Source organism: Saccopteryx leptura, chromosome 2 (genome assembly GCF_036850995.1).
Source record: "Saccopteryx leptura isolate mSacLep1 chromosome 2, mSacLep1_pri_phased_curated, whole genome shotgun sequence".
In the NCBI taxonomy this organism is placed as follows: domain Eukaryota; kingdom Metazoa; phylum Chordata; class Mammalia; order Chiroptera; family Emballonuridae; genus Saccopteryx; species Saccopteryx leptura.
This window is the reverse complement of record NC_089504.1, coordinates 1,062,596-1,078,106: the sequence shown is the minus strand read 5'-3', so window position 1 is coordinate 1,078,106 and position 15,511 is coordinate 1,062,596. Positions and strand designations below refer to the sequence as shown.

The 15,511-nt window shown below is 63.4% G+C and overlaps 2 protein-coding genes and 1 non-coding gene across 5 annotated transcripts; 1 reads left to right on the top strand and 2 right to left on the bottom strand.

Moving 5' to 3' along the window:
- Nucleotides 1–634: 634 nt before the first annotated feature.
- On the bottom strand, nt 635–710 carry TRNAS-ACU (transfer RNA serine (anticodon ACU)). Its single transcript has one exon. It is a non-coding gene; the product is annotated as a tRNA-Ser (tRNA).
- Nucleotides 711–1,579: 869 nt separating this feature from the next.
- On the top strand, nt 1,580–10,103 carry MAMDC4 (MAM domain containing 4). 2 transcript variants are annotated; one of them, XM_066365547.1, is made up of 29 exons: nt 1,580–1,815; nt 2,393–2,497; nt 2,573–2,749; nt 2,833–2,958; nt 3,132–3,262; nt 3,347–3,431; nt 3,602–3,727; nt 3,971–4,108; nt 4,212–4,300; nt 4,388–4,561; nt 4,824–4,908; nt 4,995–5,174; nt 5,283–5,411; nt 5,537–5,668; nt 5,919–6,040; nt 6,134–6,245; nt 6,417–6,533; nt 6,679–6,813; nt 6,927–7,063; nt 7,129–7,342; nt 7,467–7,604; nt 7,741–7,859; nt 7,944–8,034; nt 8,181–8,327; nt 8,509–8,643; nt 8,753–8,880; nt 8,970–9,078; nt 9,622–9,797; nt 9,903–10,103. In XM_066365547.1, exons 1-29 carry the CDS (start codon nt 1,584–1,586, stop codon nt 9,942–9,944), a joined length of 3,831 nt encoding a protein of 1,276 aa, XP_066221644.1. In that variant the 5' UTR covers nt 1,580–1,583; the 3' UTR covers nt 9,945–10,103. The 2 variants fall into 2 exon arrangements, with proteins under 2 accessions (XP_066221644.1, XP_066221643.1); XM_066365546.1 differs by having other exon boundaries at nt 2,390–2,497.
- Nucleotides 10,104–10,735: 632 nt separating this feature from the next.
- On the bottom strand, nt 10,736–15,222 carry EDF1 (endothelial differentiation related factor 1). 2 transcript variants are annotated; one of them, XM_066366657.1, is made up of 5 exons: nt 15,048–15,222; nt 12,679–12,730; nt 12,231–12,337; nt 11,755–11,848; nt 10,736–11,212 (listed from the first exon to the last, which is right to left on the bottom strand). In XM_066366657.1, the coding sequence occupies exons 1-5, from the start codon at nt 15,123–15,125 to the stop codon at nt 11,151–11,153; spliced, it is 393 nt and encodes a 130-aa protein (XP_066222754.1). In that variant the 5' UTR covers nt 15,126–15,222; the 3' UTR covers nt 10,736–11,150. The 2 variants fall into 2 exon arrangements, with proteins under 2 accessions (XP_066222754.1, XP_066222753.1); XM_066366656.1 differs by having other exon boundaries at nt 12,177–12,337; nt 15,048–15,214.
- Between the last annotated feature and the right edge of the window lie 289 nt (nt 15,223–15,511).

The following is a 15,511-nucleotide window of genomic DNA, read 5'->3' as shown; positions in this document are numbered from 1 at the left end:
GCTGCCCTGGGGGCAGTGGGCCCCCTCCTGGCTGCCCCTTACCTGGTTCCACCTCTGGAGCAATCAGGGAGTGGCAGTGCACACTCAGCCCTTTGGGGTCTGATAAGGTCCCCCCCCGCCAGCTGCTATCCTCATTTATGGCCTAATTGCTCCTCTTCGTGGCTGCTATCCCCAAGGACATCTGGGAAGAGGCCCGTCTAGTCCTTGCGCAAGGAGTTAGTGCCTGGTTCCTTGGGGTCCGGGGTGAGGGTGCCCATCCCAGTGTGCTAGGCAGGGACGGCACCAGTGACTACCATCCTGGGAGCTGATTTCTTTTTTTTTTTTTTTCTTTTTTTTTCTGAAGCTGGAAACAGGGAGAGACAGTCAGACAGACTCCCGCATGCGCCCGACCGGGATCCACCCGGCACGCCCACCATGGGGCGAAGCTCTGCCCACCAGGGGGCGATGCTCTGCCCATCCTGGGCGTCGCCATATTGCGACCAGAGCCACTCTAGCGCCTGAGGCAGAGGCCACAGAGCCATCCCCAGCGCCCGGGCCATCTTTGCTCCAATGGAGCCTCGGCTGCGGGAGGGGAAGAGAGAGACAGAGAGGAAAGCGCGGCGGAGGGGTGGAGAAGCAAATGGGCGCTTCTACGTGCCCTGGCCGGGAATCGAACCCGGGTCCTCCGCACAGTAGGCCGACGCTCTACCGCTGAGCCAACAGGCCAGGGCCTGGGAGCTGATTTCTGGATCCCTGTGTGCTCTGCCAGCCAAGGCCACACATCAAAGTGGCCTATTACTCCTTCCCTCCAACATCAGGTCCCCAGCCCCTGCCTCATTGCCGACTGAACAGGTAGAGCCTTTGCCATGGAGCTGGGAGTTCCTCTTCCAGAACCCCCTCCCCTCTCCCCATCGCAGGGCTGTAGGGGTCCCTAGGCACAGGGAGGGCAGAGCCAGGCACACGGAGGCACAGCTGTCCCTGTGGCTCACTGTGAGTGCAGTGTGCTCCTCTGGCTGCAGTTGTGTTGTATGTGGCCCTGGTGAGCTCACAGCAGCCTCCGTGCGGGTGTTACTGCCACCACATTTTACAGATGAGGAAATCGAGTGGGGTAAGACAGGCTCCACGGGCACAGCCTCAGTTGCAGGCAGAACCTGGCTCCCAGCACTGCGCTGGGTGGGGGGGTCTATGGCCATTCTGTGAGCTACCTCCTCAGGCTACCGCTGGCTCCGGGACCGGGCAGGGGCAGCACCAGCAGTGCTGCTCAAAAACAGTTGCCTATGGATAAGTGATTATGAACAAATAAGTGGACAGGAACTGCAGGCTGAGTGATGGAAATGGAGATGGTCAAGGTCCCAGGCTGCTAACCCTCCACGGGTTTGCACACGCTGGGTCCCTGCTGGCACCCTGGGCCAGGCTGACCTCATGGTCAGGGTGAGGACAGAGCCCCCGGGAGAAGTGACCACAGCCTGTGCTGCCTGGAGCTGCCTCCAGCGGGGCCTCTACTGGGCAGGGCTGGGCAGGGCCAGACCTTCACTCTAGAGATGACAGACAGGTAGGAGCTGACCTGGGCCAGGGCCCCCTCTCCTGGACCCTTTTACAACCAGATGTTCACGCTCATCAGCCGGGGTGGAGCCAACCACCCTGGGCCGCAGGTACAAAGAGAGGCCGAGGCCCCCACTCCAGTTAGAGCAGAGTCAGCCTGTGGGGCCAAGGACCTGAGAGCTGAGCAAAGTCCCCACCAGACTCCCCGCATGCACACAGCCCCTCATCGCGCTTCCTGTGGCTCGACCATGCCTCTGCCCAGCCACCTCCTGCCTGCCCTGGTTCTGGTCCTGGGTGAGTCGTTGGGTCCGGCTCCTGAAGGAGAACTGGCTGGAGACTTAGGTACAAGGCTGCGGGTGACCCGCTGTGGGGGAACCCAGAGCGAGCCCTCAGGGTGCTGGGGATTACTGCCCTGGGGACAGGGCAAGGGTCCCCAGGCCGCGGTCTCCACCCAGCGCCCAAGGTGACAGGGCCCTGGCAGCATATCTGTGCTCCTGGACTGGATGAAGCCTGCAGGGTTCTGGGTCACTCACTGATACCTCCCCTTGGGGGACACCCTCCCTGCTGGGACCCTGCTTCCCTCCCCAGGGAGTGTTCCAATGGGAAGCCTTGGGCCCCACCATGCATGCCCACGTCCTTCCATACTGGCTTGCAGTCAGCCTCTCTGGGGCCAGGTGTTCTCTGCTTGGCCTGGACAGGGGGCCCCCAGCCACAGACCCAGCCCCTTCCCTTCTTAACCTCCTGGCCTGTAACCCAAACCTGGGCTGCCCGGGTCTGAGGGGTTTCTGGGACCTGGGACAGTCCCAGGCAAAGCAGGATGGGAGGAGTCACCCTGCCCCAGACCTCGTGGCTATCTCTCTGCTGCCAGCAGGGTCCCCAGGCTGGGCTTGGATCCCCAACCACTGCAGGACCCCCCGTGACAACATATGCAACTTTGTGTGTGACTGCAGGGACTGCTCCGATGAGGCCCAGTGCGGTGAGCTAGGTTTGGGCAGAGAGTGTGCAGGGCCAGCCCTCCAAGGGCAGCTTACCTGACCACCCATTGTCCCAGGTTACAACGGGGCCTCACCCACCCAGGGCACCCCCTCTACCTGCGACTTCGAGCAGGACTCCTGTGGCTGGCAAGACATCAGCACCTCCTCAGGCTACCGCTGGCTCCGGGACCGGGCAGGGGCTGCGCTGGAGGGTCCTGGGCCTCGCTCAGACCACACTCTGGGCACTGACCTGGGTGAGGCCTGGTGGGTGGGTCTCCATGCCAACCCCTCCCTTCCTTGGTTCCTGCCCTGTCTTCTGACCTCTCTGCCTGTCCAGGCTGGTACATGGCTGTTGGCACCCATCGTGGGAAAGAGGCGTCCATCGCAACCCTGCGCTCCCCTGTTCTACAAGAGGCAGCCCCTACCTGTGAGCTGAGGCTCTGGTACCATGTAGCCTCTGGAGGTGTGCGCCCAAGACTCCCCGCCCCGGTGGGAAGCCCCGAGGGGAGGGACAAGAAGAGAAGGCTGGCCGCGGCAGAGAAGGGGAGGGCGCTCTGGAGAAAGGGCCGGGGTCCAGGGACAGGGCACAGCCTGCTGGCTGGAGGCGCTCAGCTGCCCCACGACTCCCGACTACAGGTGTGGCAGAGCTGCGGTTGGAGCTGACCCATGGCACAGAAACACTGGCCCTGTGGCAGAGATCAGGGCCCTGGGGCCCAGGCTGGCAGGAGCTGGTGGTGGTTCCCGGCCGCATTCGGGGTGACTTCCGGGTCAGCTGGAGGGTGGTCTGGGTGGTGGGGGCAGCAGGTTGGGTCTGAGCCCTGTCTGAGATCCTGAGGACCCTGTTCTCTTAGGTGACCTTCTCTGCCACCCGAAATGCCACCCACAGGGGTGCCGTGGCCTTGGATGATGTGACCTTCTGGGGCTGTGGGCTGCCCAGTAAGATCGCATGCTCTGGGCCCACACCTGGGGGGTAGTGGGTTAGCGGAGCACCTCGCCTGCTCACTCCCAGCTCAGATCTCAAGCCCCTGCCCCAGCTACCCCTGTCCCCAGGGTCTTGGGGTGGGGTGTGGGGGACAGGGTGATGGGTTAACCCTCCCCTACCCTAGCCCCCCAGGCAAGTTGCCCCCTGGGGCATCACCATTGCCGGAACAAGGCCTGCGTGGAGCCCCACCAGATGTGTGACGGGGAAGACAACTGTGGGGACAGTTCGGATGAAGACACCCCCACGTGCAGTGAGCCAGGGTTCCCGTTCAGACCAAGTGGGAGGGAGCTGTGCCTCGGCTCGGTCCTTCTGGGGGCCCAGGAGCTTCTGCCCACAGAGATCCTTGGCTCGGTCCTTCCGGGGGCCCAGGAGCTTCTGCCCAGAGAGATAGAGCTGCATGGCCTGAGGCCATCAGGACCTCAGGGGAAGCCAGGGGCCGGAGAAGAGGCCCCGCTAGCTCACTCGGTGGCCTGAGTCCTGCTTCCTGCCCTAGGCCACCACCTCTCCACCAACTTCGAGATGGGCCTGGGACTGTGGAACCACTCGGAGGGCTGGACCTGGAGCCGCAGTGCCAGTGTCTCCGAGCACCCTGCCTGGCCACGCCGAGACCACAGCCGGAACAGCGCACAGGGTGAGACCCCCTGGGGACCCTCGGCCACAGCCCTGGCCCACGCCTGGCCACGGGGCCGCCCCCTACCACCACCATCACCTTGCCCACGCCTGCTTCTCCCCAGGCTATTTCCTGGCCTCCGTGGCTGAGCCCAGCAGCCCTGCCTTCCTCTACAGCCCTGAGCTCCAAGCCTCGGGTCCCCACAACTGCTCGGTGAGGCGGGCAGGGGAACACGGGGTGGCCTGTCCTGGCTGCTGGGGCCCCGGAGTGTCTCCCTGACCGTCCTCCGTCCCTTCCCAGCTCATCTTCTATCACTACCTGCACGGGTCCGAGGCCGGCCGCCTCCAGCTCTACCTGCAGGTGGACATCCCCAGTGCCCCCCAGGACGCCTTCCTGCTGCGCAGCCGCCGCGGGGACCTGGGGGCCGCCTGGGTCCGGGACCGGGTTGACATCCACAGCGATCACCCCTTTCGGGTGAGGCCGGCCAGGGCGGTGGTGGAGGGGTGGGGGGTAGCCCCTCGAGGCTGTCCCTGCTGGGAGCTTGTTGGTTTGCCCGTGGACTGCAGGGAGGCCAGAGGGAAGGTGGCTGGCTTTCAGATGGGCCCCTCCTAAAGGGCGGTGGGGATGTGGGGACATGGGGTCAAGGGAGGTCTCTGGCAATATACGGCTTGAGGGAGCAGACCCCGGGAATAGCAGATGGATGCCGGGGCGCCCCCTGAGCCCCCTCTGCCCTCAGATCCTCCTGGCCGGGCAGACGGGTCCCGGGGGTGTTGTGGGCCTAGATGACCTCATCCTGTCTGACCACTGCAAACCAGTCCTGGGTGAGCCTGCTGAGCCCCCTCCCTCCCCAGATAAGCACAGCCCCCCCCATCCCCTGACCCCCCCCCGTTCTGTTCTGACCCCGCAGAGCTATCCAGCTGGTCCCCTGGGCGCTGGGCCCCAGTTCCCAGGCACCAGCTGACTGCCCTGTGGCCCCAGGGTCTCTGTGAGCCAGGACAGCTCTCCTGTGGGGACCTATGTGTCCCCCAGGAGCAGCTGTGTGACTTCCAGCAGCAGTGTGACGGGGGCGAGGATGAGCAGGCGTGCGGTGAGGGGCAGCTGGAGGGGTAGGGTCCTCCCTCCCTGGGGACCCTCCCCATTGCCTGGGGTGGGGGGCAGGCACCCCAGGACCATTCAGCACCCCCTGCTGTTGCAGGTACCACGGACTTCGAGACGCCCACAGCAGGGGGCTGGGAGGACATCAGTGTGGGGCGGCTGCAGTGGGCGCGTCGCCGGGCCAATGAGAGCGAGGGTCCTGGGACGGATGCTGGCGGGGCCGCTGCTGGTGAGGCCCCAGTCCCCTGGCCAGGGCAGCCTGGGGCCTGTTCTCTGCCCCTCTCCTCTAAGGAGGGGCCTCTGAGCCGGGGGTCCCGGAAGGAGTCTGTGCTAAGTGGCCCTGCTCTTCCTCAGGGCACTTCCTGTCCCTGCAGAGGGCCTGGGGGCAGCGGACTGCGCAGGCCCGGGTCCTCACGCCCACCCTGGGCCCCTCAGGCCCCCACTGTGAGCTCCACGTGGCTTACTATTTTCAGAGTCACCCCCAAGGTACTGTTGTCCCCTTGTCTGTCCTGGGGGGCGCAGGGCTCCTGGGGGCACCCTGCCGGAGGGTGGCGGTGGAGTGAGTCAAACGACAGTGACCTCTCTGCCAGGACTCCTGGCACTGGTGGTGGCGGAGGGCAGTGCCCGGGAGCTGGTGTGGGACCACAGTGACCTCTCTGCCAGGGCTCCTGGCACTGGTGGTGGCGGAGGGCAGTGCCCGGGAGCTGGTGTGGGACCACAGTGACCTCTCTGCCAGGGCTCCTGGCGCTGGTGGTGGCGGAGGGCAGTGCCCGGGAGCTGGTGTGGGAGGCCCCGAGCAGCAGCAGCACCTGGAAGGTGGACACGGTCCTTCTGGGGGAACGACCCCGGCCTTTCCGGGTAAAGAAGGCGGCCTGGGGGTGGGGAGTGTGGGGGGCAGGCACACGGAGTCGGCTTGACTTAACAGCTCTTCCCTTGTGCCCCCACCCCAAGCTGGAGTTTGTCAGCCTGGTGGACTTGGATGGCCCTGGTCAGCAGGGTGCTGGGGTGGACAACGTGATCCTGAAGGACTGCAGCCCCACAGTGGCCACCAAGAAAGACACAGGTCCTTCCTCAGCCCACCCCAACCCTGTGCCTAGCTCCCACTCAGACCTCCTCAAGGGACCCCCAGAGATCCACACCAGAGAGCGAGTCTCCTCACCCTCTCGGGTCTCAGGACGTAGGGGTGCGGGGCTGCGGGGCACGCTGACCCCACTGCTGACCCGCCCCCACCCAGAGGTCTCCTGTAACTTCGAGCGTGACATGTGCGGCTGGCACACGGGCCACCTTACAGACGCCCACTGGCGCCGGATGGGGAGCCGTGGCCCTGGGTTTGACCACACCACGGGCAAAGGTGAGGGTGGGTGCAGCGGGACTCAGGAGGCAGTGCCCAGGCCCGGGGGGCAGCCTCCAGACTCCAAGGTGGTGGAGGGGGTGCCTCACGGAGCCTGGCATCTGTCCAGCCCAGCCGTGTCCTCCTGCCCATGTCACCCCCACAGGCTACTTCATGCTCCTAGACCCCACGGACCCTCCAGCCCGGGGCCCCGGCGCCCACCTGCTCACCCAGCCCCAGACACCAGCAGCCCCTCAGGAGTGTCTCTCTTTCTGGTACCACCTCCATGGGCCCCAGATTGGTGAGTGACCTGAGGCAGGGCCGAGTTCTGTCTCTGTTCCTCAGCGGCTCTGGAGGGGGCAGGAAGCCATTAGGAGCGGGGGTCTGGTCCCCTCCAAACCCCTCTCCCTCTAGGGACACTGCGCCTGGTGCTGCGACGGGACGGGAAGGTCGACACACTCCTGTGGTCACGGTCAGGCACCCACGGCAACTGCTGGCACGAGGCCTGGGCCACTCTCCACCACCAGACAGACCCGGACACCCAGTACCAAGTGAGGCCCAGCTCCGGGGTGGTGGGGGGCAGGGCAGGGCCCAGCGCTGACCCCTCCGTCCCCAGCTGTTGTTCGAGGGCCTTCGGGACGCGTATCACGGCACCATGGCACTGGACGACGTGGCCCTGCGGCCGGGGCCCTGCTGGGCCTCCAAGCGCTGCTCCTTTGAGGATTCAGCCTGCGGCTTCTCCAGTGAAGGGCCCTGGACTCGCCAGGCCAATGCCACAGGCCATGCTGCCCGGGGTCCCCGCACTGACCACACTACAGAGACAGCTCAGGGTGCGGACCTGGGGCTGACTGAGGGGCTGGGGGAGGGCCCGAGGGCGGGCAGAGGCTTGAGAGGTGGCGGTCAGGGCAGGGGTGGGTGGGGGGCAAACAGGCTGAAACTGGCACCCTCACTCAGGGCACTACATGATAGTGGACACAAGCCCCCAGGCCCTGCCCCGTGGCCACGTGGCCTCCCTGACCTCAGAGGAGCACAGGCCCCTAACCCAACCTGCCTGCTTGACCTTTTGGTACCACCTGAGCCTCCGCAACCCAGGTGAGGGCTGCCAGGAGGAGGGGCCACGTGTCCACCAGCCCCTGTGCCCAGGCCCCTTGGGAGCCCACTCTGAGAGGGCATTGTTCCCCACCTGCTGCTGCCCCTTCTGACCTGGGATGGCTGCTTGGTGGGGCAGGCACCCTGCAGGTCCACCTGGAGGGGGCAGAGAGACGACAGGTGCTCAGCATCAGCAGCCATGGAGGGCTGGCTTGGCGCCTGGGCAGTGTGGATGTCCAGGCCCAGCAGGCCTGGAGGGTGAGTGCCCGGGGGGTAGGCCTTCCTCACGCCCAAGGGCTGTCCAGACCCATCGTGAAGCCGCCTTGCCCTGTGCCTGCCCAGGTGGTGTTTGAGGCCGTGGCCGCTGGCGTGGAGTGCTCCTATGTTGCCCTGGACGACCTGCTCGTCCAGGACGGGCCCTGCCCGCAGCCAGGTGGGAGGCCTGCGGCCCCACCCTGGAAACTGCCATGACTCTGGGCGGCACCAGTTCTCCGCCAGCCCTACCCCAGCAGTGGTGGTGCCCCAGGGATGAGGGTGAGGGGTGGGGCAGCACTGCTCACTGCCCAGGTCCCTCTGCAGCCTCCTGTGACTTTGAGACCGGCCTCTGTGGCTGGAGCCACCTGCCCCGGCCCAGCCTGGGTGGGTACAGCTGGGACTGGAGCAGTGGAACCACACCGTCCCGATACCCCCAGCCCACTGTGGACCACACCCTGGGCACTGACGCAGGTGGGTCTGAGCTGGGGAATGAGCCCCAGAGCCACACACACCCAGGGCCACACTCCCTACCCCAGCTGGGGCCAGCCAGCCCAGCTCAGCTCATCCGGGCTCCCATCAGGGCCAGCGGCCTCAGGTCCAGGGGGCCAGCTCTAGCTAGTCAGTTGGACACCCCTCCCTCTCTCGTTCCCAGGCCACTTTGCTCTCTTTGAAACCGGCGTGCTGGGTCCAGGGGGCCAGGCGGCCTGGCTGCGCAGCCAGCCTCTGCCTGCCACCCAGGCCTCCTGCCTCCGCTTCTGGTACCACATGGGCTTTCCTGAGCACTTCTGTGAGTTGGCCTGGCCTGTGGCATCTGGGTGTGGGGGGAGCAGGGGCCTGGGGGCAGCACCGCCTCCAGTGGGGTCAGGGACCTGACCCAATCTGGCTCCTGCTCGCAGACAAGGGTAAACTGAGGGTCCTACTGAGTAGTGCCCAGGGCCAGCTGGCCGTGTGGGGCGCGGGCGGGCGTCTACGGCACCTGTGGCTGGAAGGCCAGGTGGAGGTGACCAGCGCTGAAGAGTTTCAGGTGAGGCCGGCTAGCCCGGGGACCTCAGGAGGCTCTGGGGGGCCCTCTTCCTCCTCCAGCCCACACAGCCTCTCCCGCCTCCCGGTCAGATTGTGTTTGAAGCCACTCTGGGCGGCCAGCCAGTCCTTGGACCCATTGCCCTGGACGACATTGAGTATCTGGCCGGGCAGCGTTGCCAGCTGTCTAAACCCAGCCAGGGTAAGCCCTGCTCAGGTTGGTCTGCCTGCCCTGGGTCTGGGCCTCTGTGGCTCAGCAACTCATGGCCCTTACGAGGGGAGCCAAGGCTGAGCCCTTCACCACGCCCTCCCTCTGCCCGCTGTCCCCCCTTCCTGGGGTGGGCTGTCCCTTCCCCCTGGTCCCTCAGGAGCTGTCAGCTTGCAGGTCCCTCCCGGGGCCCCTGAACTCCATCCTCTGCCCCCAGGGTGTGGCTGGGCTTGGGAGGAGCCAGGGAGGCAGATACTTTGAAGAGGGAGCCAGCCTCTTCCTGGAGCACTTGCTGCTTGCCGTTACTTCACCTCCAAGCAGGGACCAGCCGGGCCAGGACACCTGCCTGCCAGGCCCCGAGCCTCGGCCTGGAGTCTGTGCTGGCATATCACTGATCCTGTCCCACCAGAGCCGTGAACCCCAGGAACCCCTGGGGGGAAGCAGGGCCCAGTGTCTCCAGGTGTCATCCTTGGCCTAGGAAGTGGGGTTGACAAGGAGGGCTGAAGTCCCAGAGCGAACGTCTCCTGTGGCCCACAGGGGACACAGCAGCAGCCACGGTGGTGCCGGCCACGGTTGGTGGTGCCCTTCTCCTCCTTGTCCTCCTGGTACTGCTTGGACTCATGGGGCGACACTGGCTGTGGAAGGGGGGCTGCCCTTTCTGGGACAAGACAACAGCTGTGGCCCCCGGCTTTGACAACGTTCTCTTCAACGCGGTAGGGGACCCCAGGTGGGGGTGGGCAGGGGAGCTGCTGTGCTAGCACCTGGCTCGACTCTGAACAGGAGCAGTGGGGTCACCAGGCTCCTCTCCTCTCCCATAGGATCAAGTCACCCTGCCAGCATCAGTCACCAACAACCCGTAGATGCAGAGAAGACCCCAGCTCCTCATATGAGCTCCCCCCATCCTGTCAGCCCTGGCCCAGGAATGACGCCTGCCCATCCCTCCCTGTGGACTGCTACCACACGTCTGACTAGTCCTGACCCCAGCAATAAACACTCTGGGTCACATGGGCAACCCCTCTCTCGCCAGCCAAAGTCCCGCTCTGGAAGGGTCCCTGTGTCATGTTCACTGTCCCAGTCAAGGTCCCCCATGTCCACCACCCTACAGTAAAGGTCTAAGCAGTCCCCAAAATGCCTCTCAAAGCAGAGATCACTCGATGCCCTTGTGACACTCTTGAGCAGGTCCCTGGAAAGCAAAGCTGAGGTTCCTGCCCTTCAAGGGTCTGAGGGGGGTGACAACCCTGGAGGTGTGTCAAGGTCCCCGGTGAACCCACATACCGTCCTTATCTAAACAAGGGAGCATGCTGGACTCTGCTCTCCCACGTGGGGAATTTGGACACCGTCCCATCTAGGCCTATGAGGGGAGTGACGGCCACTCCTGCATGGCCAGGTGCTGCCCTCCTGCCTGCTCCACTTGCCACTGGCCTACTGGGCTCTGTGGGGAAGGGTGTGGCCAGGGACTCTGGGCCAGGGCAGGGCAGGGCAGGGTCCACTGCCCAGAGGCCAGCCAACACTCTCTACCTGTCCTGGCAGATGGTGACATACACATCTCTCAGATGTCCCCTCAGCATCTGTCACGAAAACAACCCTGTCCCACACAGTGAGCCAGGTGCTGAGGGAGGAACAGCTGAGACAGCAAAGGTGACCAGACATGGTGATTCACACCAGCACGAAGGGCAGCAAACATTTATTAGCGTCTCTAAGAGCCAGACTGGAGGCGGCGTCTTCCCTTTGCTGGTCCGGATTGGGCCGCCCACCCCGCACCCACCCATGTGAGGCGTTCCCACTCAGTGCCCCAAGCCACACCCACAGCTGGGCTAACATCTTGGGAGAGGACAGTGGAGTTTTGCACCTCAGTTTGAAGATGGGGGTAGGCAGCAAAAACAATCAGGAAAAGCAAACACTTTGCAAGGTTTTGTTTGACAGCAGGTTCAGGTGGGGGGGGTTCCCAGGCAGAGCTGACACCCCGTGTTCCGCTCAGCCAGGTGAAGAGACCCACGCTGGCACTGGTGGTCGGGGGACCAGCCAGACGAGATCAGCCGGAACGCACTGATTTCGAGGCTTTGTGTTCATTTTGCCCTTGGCCCCTTCTCAATTGGCTTCCCAATGTCCTTCCCCCGAAGCTTGAGGCCTGAAAGAGCCATAGGACCCATTGACCACACTCTGGAACTTCAAAGGACAGAGTAGCACCAAAGCATCTCCACCCACGGGCCCCCAAAGTGACAGTGGGTGCTCACTGAACCCTCTGAGGGCCAGCTGCCTTCACCCATAGGAAGGCAGGACAGGGAGACGGAGGGACAGGGAGGGGCGGGGAGGGACAGGGACGAGCAGGCCCCGCTCCTGGCTGGGCTCACTACATCTGCTGGCCCAAGGACCCAGAGCAGATGCCCCCTCCCTTCCCAGGGTGAGTGATCTGGAAGCTCCATGCCTGAGGTTCCAGCTGACGCCAGGGAGGCATGGGGAAGAAGTCAAGGGCGGGAACAGGAGCAGGAGCCAAGGAGGACCCAGACTCGGGCAGCGAGGGCGGTTAGGAAATGTGAAAGGGAAGAAACCCCACAGGACTTCACTCATTTTCTGAAAGCCTGGGCCTTCCTGTGTCCCACCCTCAGCAACCCCACCCAGGAGGGCTGGCCTTATACCTGGTCACCCAACAAACGCTAGAAAGACACTCACCGATGGCTCTCTCAATTTTGCCCAGAACCTGGTTATTAGGAATGGCCCGTCCGCTCTCATAGTCCGCAATGACCTGTGGCTTTTCATTAATTTTCTAGAGAGAAGATGTAGTTCATACACGTCAGTGTAATAAGAAAACAATGCCAAAAAAAATCCAAACAAAAAACACCTCACGGACACCACCTCCCATGACAGCGTGGGGCCAAGGGCCTGAGTGGAAAGCTGTCAGACGCTCTGGGGTCACACACAGGAGGAGGTCACGCTGGTCTTGTTGCTTCCCCAGAGGCTTTCAGGGGCCCGAGGTCAAGGTCAAGGTCAAACTAAAGCTCCTGAGTCACCAGGCAGCAGAGCCCACAGCTCAGGCCCTTCTGAATGCGGGCCAGCACCCGACCACAGCCTGGGCAGAGGGCCGCCACACTCACGGTCGCCAGGTCCTTCTGCGTCAGTCCCTTGCTTTGCCGGCCCTGCTGGATCACCTTGCCCACCTCCAGGGTCACCCGGTCGTGGTGCAGCTCCTCGGTCTCCCGGTCCAGCTTGGCCGTGTTCTTGGTGATTGAATGCTGTTTGTTCTGGCCAGCAGCCCCTGGGCCCGTGGGAGGCAAGAGCACAGAGAGGGAGGCAAAACAAAGCCCTTTTAGCACAGGAACCAGGCATGGCAGGTAAGGCGCTCTGCTCCCAGGTGACATGGGAAGCCAGGCCACCCAAATTATGGGAACTTCACAGGCTTAAGAGAATGGAATCCAGAATTCTCCCATCTGTGGGAGTGGGGAGAACAAGCCCTCCGGACCTACACCAACCACAGCCGCACTGATAAAATACCAGACATTTCCCCAGCAGCCATCCTCACACCCGGAGGCTCTGCACACGTTTGCACAGATGACCCGTTACCACGCCCTCGCTGTGAGTGGAAGTGTAGATACCTACATTTTTTGGAAGTCTCCACATCTTCCCCTCGTCTCTGAGCCGCTAAAATGGCCTAGAAAACCAGGAAATGAGTTTTGATCAAAACCAGCTTTGGCAGCACCAGTGTAGGCTGCTGTGAGCCAGGCAGCGCACCGCTAACCACTGGGGGCTCTTTTGAACCCGGTGGTTCTGTGTGCGCAACCCCGTGCTTTCAAGGACTGACACCAGTGCTGGGTTTTAAACCCAAGCTCATTTATGTAAGATCGTCTACAATCAAATATCCAGGAAACACTCAATAAGCTGCTACAAAGAGACACAGGAATCACTCACTTCCCTGTTATTGAGAAAGACATGAACAGTTTCCTTTCAGGAGTCCGCACCTGAAACTGATTCTCCTGCACAAGCTGTGCTGACCTGGTTCCACCTTCCTCAGAGCAGCTGGCTCCAGTAAGAGAGGGAACATCCCTGGATGCCTGCACCCCCCCCCCCAATGCCACCAACAAGAGTGACCCCCCTTGATGTGTAGTCCCTCAATAACAATTTTTTTTGTTTGTTGTTTTTTTTGTTTGGTTTCTTTGCTTCTAAAACATCAAAGAAGAGCCTGATCAGGCGGTGGCGCAGTGGATAGAGCGTCGGACTGGGATGCAGAGGATCCAGGTTCGAGATCCTGAGGTCGCCAGCTTGAGCGTGGGCTCATCTGGTTTGAGCAAAGCTCACCAGCTTGGACCCAAGGTTGCTGGCTTAAGCAAGGGGTTACTCGGTCTGCTGGAGGCCCACGGTCAAGGCACATATGAGAAAGCAATCAACAAACAACTAAGGTCTCGCAACGAAAAAAACTGATGATTGATGCTTCTCATCTTTCTCCATTCCTGTCTGTCTGTCCCTGTCTATCCCCCTCTCTCTGTCCCTATAAAAAGAAAAAAAAGTTAAAAAAAAAAACATCAAAGAAGAGACTGTGAGACATTCTTTCAGTGTGAAGTATTCAAAGATACTTTCTTTTTTTTTTTTGTATTTTTCTGAAGCTGGAAACAGGGAGAGACAGTCAGACAGACTCCCGCATGCGCCCGACCGGGATCCACCCGGCACGCCCACCAGGGGCGACGCTCTGCCCACCAGGGGGCGATGCTCTGCCCATCCTGGGCGTCGCCATGTTGCGACCAGAGCCACGCTAGCGCCTGAGGCAGAGGCCACAGAGCCATCCCCAGCGCCCGGGCCATCTTTGCTCCAAAGGAGCCTTGGCTGCGGGAGGGGAAGAGAGAGACAGAAAGGAAGGCACGGCGGAGGGGTGGAGAAGCAAATGGGCGCTTCTCCTGTGTGCCCTGGCCGGGAATCGAACCCGGGTCCTCCGCACGCCAGGCCGACGCTCTACCGCTGAGCCAACCGGCCAGGGCAAAGATACTTTCTACACCTATTCACAGGACTCCTACCTTATGGCTACTAAGTTTCTTTTTCTTTAAAATAAAAATTAAAAGAAAGAGAGAGAGAGAGAGAGAGAGAGAGAGGGAGAAAGGGAGTGAATTTGGTTCTGACTGTTTGCGCAGTGAGCCCAGGGCAGGTCAACAAATGCTGGTCACAAGGGCCGCAGCCAGGCCTGGCCCAGACCCAGCACCGCCTGTCTAAGGTTCCTGAGGGCAGAAAAGAGGCGGGTGGTGAATGAACCAGCTCCCCCTCCCCCGGCTTACACCGGACTTACAGATGAACCTGGACAGACGATGAGCTAGGCTGGGGAAGCAGGGTCCAGCTGCACCGTGCGTCTCCAGGCTCTCTCACCCCGGGCACGGAAACGCCCTCCCTACAGACTGCAAGGTGCCACCGTGGGCTACCCTGGCGTCATCGAGCTGGGTAGATCGTCTTGGGTGACTCCAAGCCCAGCCCTGTCCCTGCCCCCTATGGCTGCCCCAGTCCCCCTGCTCCCGCCCGGGGGTCCTCCCCACCACACTGCCCGTCTCTGTCCTCCATCCGCTTCATCCTCGCTGTCCCTGTTCCCACCCAGAAGCCTAAGGCCTCGAACCTTGCCCAGCCGTCAACCCCAGTCCCGTGTCATTGGTCCGAACCCCCCACCCCCACCCCAGCTCCGATCCTGTGCTCCCATCCCGGCCAGGCCCCCGGCCAGGTCCCCGCCGTCCTCCTCGTCCCGGTCCCCCCACCGCCCTGCCCTGTCCCAGCCCCTTTATCCCGTCCCATCCCCCACCGCGGTCGCCCGGCCGTTCTCCGGTCCTCCCTTCTGCCCGTGTCCTGTCCCCGGCCCCCCAACCACGTCGACCCCGGACTGCCCCTGGCCCGCCGTCTCCCCTGCCCCGGTCCCTTCCCTGCCCGCGGCCCCCGGCCTCGCGTCGGTCCCGCATCGCCCGGCCCGCTCCCGCGTCGGGAAGCAGACGCGGCACCCGCACCTGCTTGGACTTGGCCTGCGCGGCCGTGGGGCCCTTCTTGCGCAGCACCGTCACCGTATCCCAGTCGCTCTCGGCCATGGCGGGGCGGGCGAGTCCGACGGTCCCCCTGGCGGCTCGGCGGCAGCTGCTCTAGACCCGGCGACGCGACGTCGCCTCGTCGCTCGGCCGCTTCCGGCGCCGGCCGCGGCCCCGCCTCCGCCTTCCATTGGCCGGCGGCCCGGAGGGGCGGGCACTTCCCGCGGCTCGGGGCCAATCCGCGCCCGGCTCGTCTGAGGAAACGTGGGGGCTGTGAGCAACGTGGGGGTGACGACGTCGGGGCGCGGAGGGGGCGCGGAGGGGGCGTGATGTCCGGGTGCTGAGAGGGCGGCGATGGGTGCGGAGGGGCAGGGAGTGGGGGCGCGTTGTTGGGGCGCGGAGGAGCGGGCCAGGGGCGAGGTCAGAGTGCAGAGGCGGGGAGGGGGCGC